The sequence below is a fragment of the Myotis brandtii genome, unplaced genomic scaffold (genome assembly GCF_000412655.1).
Source record: "Myotis brandtii unplaced genomic scaffold, ASM41265v1 scaffold474, whole genome shotgun sequence".
NCBI classification, from domain to species: domain Eukaryota; kingdom Metazoa; phylum Chordata; class Mammalia; order Chiroptera; family Vespertilionidae; genus Myotis; species Myotis brandtii.
Window position 1 is genome coordinate 567216 of NW_005368113.1, and position 6303 is coordinate 573518.

At 49.2% G+C, this 6303-nt stretch overlaps 1 protein-coding gene across 1 annotated transcript in view; it reads left to right on the forward strand.

The window, feature by feature from the left end:
* LOC102250346 (sialic acid-binding Ig-like lectin 5) overlaps positions 1-2066 on the forward strand; it is a 4703-nt gene extending 2637 nt beyond the window's left edge. The window contains exons 6-7 of the mRNA XM_014547422.1: positions 463-699; positions 1494-2066. Of these exons, the coding sequence (XP_014402908.1) occupies positions 463-699; positions 1494-1676 (420 nt within the window). The 3' untranslated portion in view covers positions 1677-2066. The remainder of the gene's footprint in view (positions 1-462; positions 700-1493) is intronic.
* The last annotated feature ends 4237 nt before the right edge of the window (positions 2067-6303 follow it).

The following is a 6303-nucleotide window of genomic DNA, read 5'->3' on the forward strand; positions in this document are numbered from 1 at the left end:
GGTCGGGGCACGTGCAGGAGGCAACCAATTCATGTGTCTCTCTCACATCAGTGTTCCTCTCTATTTCTCTTTTCCACCCCCTCCCATCCCTCCCTCACTTCTATTTTCTCAAAAAATCAATGGAAAAAATATACTCAGGTGAGGATTAACAAAATAAAATAAAATAGAAACTCCACATCCATTCATTGTCATCCGCCTCCATCCTCCCCCAGCCCCAGGCAACCACTATTTCTTGTTTCTCCAGATTTGCCCATTCTGATCTTCAATATAAATGCAATTATAAAATACATGTTTTTTATGACTGACTTTTTTCATATAGCCTGAGATTTCCAAGGTTCATGTGTCAGCTCTGCATTGCTTTTTATTTACAAATATATTCCATGATATGCATGGGGCACATTTTATTTGTCTGTTCATTCATTGGACATTTGGGTTGCTTGGGCTTTTTGGCTACCATGAATTACTCTGATGATGGCTCGTGCACAAGTCTCTGCGTGTGAGAGGGGCCTTGGTGATGAACATTCAGTCTTGGCCAAACCCCTGGGCATCCAGGGGGATGGGGTCCTCACCTGCATGTCAGGAGGGTCTCCGAGTCTGGCCTCAGGGCCTGGATGCCTCTGTTGTCCCCACAGGAGGCAAGCAACCAGGAGACCAAAGGTCACAAATGTTGAAGACCCTGTCATGGACACAGTCACCTGGGTGAGTGACATGGGTGTCTCCTCATGCGGGTTAGGGGGGGCTAGGCATGTCCATTCAAGGAGTCCACACTGAGCTCCTCTGTGGTCAGCTGGACAGGCAGCTGGGAGTCAACTTCTCCCCTTCACCTCCCAAAGCCCATGGTCAGCCTCCTGCCTCAGGCCTGCTGATCATTGAGCCCAACTCACCACTCTGATAGGCCCAGGCTGCCAGAACCATCTCCCCAAAACTGTTACTTTCTACCCATTGTGGGCATGTTACTTCACCTCTCCTCACCTCGGTTTCTTATGCGGGTTAGGGGGGCCTGTGCATGTCCATTCAAGGAGTCCACACTGAGCTCCTCTGTGGTCAGCTGGACAGGCAGCTGGGAATCGACTCCCCGCCTTGGTCTCCCAAAGCCCAAGGTCAGCCTCCTGCCTCAGGCCTGCTGATCATTGAGCCCAACTCACCACTCTGATAGGCCCAGGCTGCCAGAACCATCTCCCCAAAACTGTTACTTTCTACCCATTGTGGGCATGTTACTTCACCTCTCCTCACCTCGGTTTCCCCATCTGTAAATGGGGATAAGAGTAGCATCCTTACTGCGTGTCTGTGAGGATGAAATGTGATTAGTAGGCCCTCCATATGGTCTAATCGGTTGTAGTATTCCAGAATTTTAACTGAAGGGGCAAATAGCTGAGTTTATACGACAGGTGTGTGGAATAAGAGGATGACTGGAAAACTGTTCCTTCAGCCCAACTTCCCCTTGGGACCATGCTGTCTTATTCTTCTCTGACTCCCTACTCTTCTTCACTCAGAGTTCCAAGCGAAAACTTGGGCTAGACAAGCCCCCAAACCAAGGGCTGCCCACAGAGGATCCCCCTCTGTCAGAGGAACACTGGGAGGTCTACTACGGCAACCTCAGCTTTCATGGGATGAAGCCACAGGAACCTGAGGACCCGGAGGCCACCAGCAGCATCAACGAGTACTCGGAGATCTAGGAGACAAGCACATGAGGACTCACTCAGAGCCCGGTCCTGGGCAGAGGCATCGCAGCCCCTCAGGGGAGAAGAAGTCAGGGACTCATTTCTGAAGCATGAGGAGACCTTGTGGCACGATTAACGTTAACTACTGTATGAGCAGAGCAGAAAGAAGACAGGTGATGGGATTGCAGAGACGTGGCCTCAAACGCAGGCTTCAGCACATCCCAAGGCAGCGGTCGCCAACTGGTGGTCCATGAGGTCCGAAAGGTTGGTGACCGCCGTCAAGGCAGTGTCATCACGTGGTGATTCCTTCATGTCTCTGTTGCTCAGTGTCCCATTCTGTGCAGAGGGCATGCATTGTGCTCAAAGCTGGTTGTTGCATTAAATAAATCAGCACATAGACATCAACCAACAGAGGTTCCGTCACAGACGTGTGCCCAGCACTGGCTGGTCTCTTTTTGAACAGGAAGGTCCTGCTGGCAAGTGCTCCTGAAGCCAGGGGTGAGCAGGCACAGTGGACAGGGTGACAGCTTGTTGGTGTCATTTTCCATCCCGGAACGCTTCAGAGCCTCCCCAGGGAGAGGCCACCCTCCTGACTTGGAGTTCGGTTCATGAGATAGTTTCTTAGCACTTCTCTGGGGTCAACTGGCCTCACTTTTACCTGTTCATTCTCCCAGCACCTCCTGACCGCCAGGCCCTCCCTTGCCCATTTTAGGGTCCCACAGGGATCTTGCCAACAGTTTGGGGACCATACCCAAAGCTGACCAGGTACTGCATCACCAAAGGTGGTACAGGATTCCAGGGCAGGATGAATAGGGAAACGGAGACAGGAAAGTTAAACGAGGCCAGACAGTGTGGGCAATTTGCAGCTTGTAACTAACAAGCCATCATCTTCTCCAGCCAAAGACACTTGAGAGAAAATGGTTAAAAACCTTCCTAAAGAGAGCATGCAGGAAGGGAGGGGAAAGGGGGAAAGGGAAAAAAGGACAGTTTTACTCCCCAAGCAGAGAAGACAGTGTTATATTGTAAATCAGCGAGCTTAACAGAAGATGCCTTACTGAGCCAATTAATTTGGAGTCTTTTATTACACTAGCAGGCCCAGACTGCTTCTGAAATCTGAGCAAAGCAACATGGAGGAACTTCTCCCTTTAAATCCCCCCTAGTCCCTTTGTCTCCCAAATATAGAGTTTCTGGACCTTTGCAAGTTTTCAAAGAGCCCCATGTATGCTTAGTAGCTATCTTCCAGGAAGCCTGTAACCTTGAGTACGACACAGTTCTATTTGGATAACTAACACACCTGGCATGAGAGTATGGGAGTATCAGTCCTTAGCCTACAAGGTCAGACAGCTAAGTTGATCTTCCCTATTACTCAAGTAAGCTAAAAAGCGTCTGTTTACAGAAGCTAATAAGCAGAGTTAATTCACAGAATAAGGGACTGTCTAAGAATAGCAGAGTTGACTCACAGAACAAGGGACCATCTAAAATAGCAGAGAATTTCAAACAGCAGTTTTACAAAAGAGAGATTACTATGTTTCACCAGCAGTCTCAAGGCCTGGCAAGATAAAGCTGCCAGATGCTTCTCATGAATTCTGGGAAGGCCACTCCAACGTTAAAAGGGACCTTGAGAAGGAATCTGTACCAAGATATTCAGCAAAGGAATTTTGAAACCTATAGACAGGAGGGTATACAACGCCTCAGACCGGTTCACTTTTCTAAATTGGCCAGAAAAGCCCATCTGTGCTCCAAGCCGGATAAAATATGACAGGTTTGCATGCTTTGCTTTTTCAATGAAGGTGCATGCTTTCATTGCTTTAATAAATTGGCTTTTCACAGCGCAGGCAAGGTCTTTGGTACAAATTCATTTACAGGAGGAGATAAGGATGGAGGTCAGGAGCAGCCCTCTCCCACTGACTCGGGGGTTGCCCAGTCACATCTCTCTGGTGTTGGTGCCTCTAGCAAAAAGGACTTATTCAGGCAAAAAGAAAGCGTTGCCTTGTTATGGGAGGTCAGGAGCAGCCCTCTCCCACTGACTCGGGGGGCTGTCCGGTCACATCTCTCTGGTGTTGGTGCCTCTGGCAAAAGGGACTTATTCAGGCAAAAAGAAAGCGTTGCCTTGTTATGGCGAGCCACGTGCACACATTGAGCAAGGGGGAGAAGCCGGAAGGAAGCCCTTTTTAGAGGGGAAGCGGAAGTTAAGGGGCGGGGCTGAAAGGACCATAGAGCGCTGCTGTAACCATAGAGTGTTTGCTGTAGGGCTCTCAGCACTGCAGGGGGCGCAAGAGAGCGCCTCCCACAGGCCCTCGCGATTCCTGTCTGGGGGGCAAATTTGGAGAAGCCAGAGAGCTGACCCTGACTCTCTCTTACACACACCCCTTCCTGACTCCCTGGCTCTAGACAATACATCACAGGCACCTTCTCCCGGCATTTATCTACTCACCCACCCTCTCCCAGTGGCTTTTTTCCTTAAATTCTCCACGACGGTTTGTACAAAATCGTGGCCATTTGAGACCCCCTCTCCTGGAGGCCACACCTCCTCGCTTGCTTTCATCTGGTGCACACCTTCATGTCTTCAAACCTGCCCGTCAGCCCTTCTCTGTCCCACTGAAGGGCCCCACAGAAATCTTCCCAACAGCCCGTGCGCCATAAACAAAGCTGACCGGGTATTTCATCACCAAAAAGGACTTATTCGGGGAAGAAGAAAAGGTTGCGACACCCCCCTCACAGTTACAGTGAGCCACGTGCACCCACAGAGCAGGGAAGAAGCAGGAAGGAAGCCCGTTTCACCGAGGGGAAGCGGAAGTTAAGGGGCGGGGCTGAAAGGACCATAGAGCGCTGCTGTAACCATAGAGTGTTTCCTGTAGGGCTCTCAGCGCTGCAGGGGGTGTGAGAGCGCCTCCCACAGGCCCTCCCGATTCCTGTCTCGGTGGCACATTTGGACAAACAAGAGGGATGATCCTGACTCTCTCCTACACACACCCCGCTTCCTGACTCCCGGGCTGTAGACAATACATCACAGGCACCTTCCCCCGGCATTGATCTACTCACTCGCCCTCTCCCCGTGGCCTTTTCCCTTAAATCCTCCACGCCGGTTCGTACACAAATCATTGCTATTTGAGACCCCTCTCCTGGAGGCCACACCTCCTTGCTTGCTTTCATCTGGTGCACACGTTCATGTCTTCAAACCTGAGTGCTTGGACAGGCTTGAATTGAGAGGGTGGACTGAAGAAAGAGTGCATATCCTTTCTCCTCTAAAGTTGAACTAATTAATTTTTTTAAAGAAAGTTCTAGAATGAATGCAGCCAAAAATTCGCCAGCAGTACTGTGGCTAGCGTAAGTGCCTAACAATAAACTTTTTTTTAATCCTCATCCGAGGAGATTGTTCCTGATTTTTTAGAAAGAAGGGGAGAGAGAGAGAGAGAGAGAGAGAGAGAGAGAGAGAGAGAGAAACATTGATGTGAGAGAGAAACATCAATTGGTTGTCTCCCATATGTGTCCCGACTGAGAATCTAAGCTGAAACGTAGGTATGTGCCTTGACCGGGAATTGAACCCCCAACCTTCTGGTGTACTAGAGACAATGCCCCAACCAACTGAGCCACACTGGCCAAGGCACAATAAATTCTTTTGATTGTAAGTGCCTGACATTAAGCTATTGATTGCCAAGGCATCCATTTCAAAGGCAACCATATTGCAAACTAGATAAACAGCCAGGTTGCCCCTCTAATGAAGTTCCCTTTTTTGTTGTTGTTTGTTAATCCTCACCTGAGGATATTTTCCATTGATTTTTAGAGAGAGTGGAAGGGGGAGGGAGAGACAGAGAGAAACATCGATGTGAGAGACACACCAATTGATTGCCTCCTTCACGCACCCCTACCAGGGACAGGGAACTGCAACCAAGGTACATGCCCTTGACCGGAAGCAAGCCCAAGACTCTTCAGTCCTCGGGCCGAAGCGACTAAGGCATGAAGTTCCCTTTTAGAAACCTTTGGGTGGCCTAGATAACTGATCACTTGAGTGACCCTGCTTTCCCTTCCTGAACTTTAATTCCTGCTCCTATGTTTGAAGTTCACCAACAGAGAACCTGCAAAACCCTAGGCACCACAACCTCCACCCCAATAGAGGCTGGACACTGGGTCCCCTCTGTCTCTGTACCTGCTGAGTGGCCCTCGGCGTGTTGTGTGTCCTCCAGGACTTGTACGTACAATTGTCCCCCTTCTCCCTGGGAGCTATGTCCCAAGACCCCCAGTGGATGCTTTAAACCACAGATAGTACCAAACCTTATATATAGTATGATTTTCCCCCTCATACACACCAAGGATAAATTTTGATGTGTAAATTAGAGATGAACAATAATAATGAATGTTAGAATAGAAGAATTATAACATATATACTGTACTGAAGGTTACGTGAATGTGGTCTCTCCCTCTCTCAAAATATCTCCTGGTACTGTACTCACCCTCCTGCCTGCGCTGATGGGAGATGACACACAATGCCTCCATGATGGGCTGAAGGGTGGTGAATGACTTAGGCCTTAGGCTACTATAAGGGTGACTTCAACACAAGCACCATGACACCAGGACAGTTGATCTGATAACCTAGAGTCTAGGTCCTAGACGACTACTAAGTGACTAACAAGTGGATAGTGTA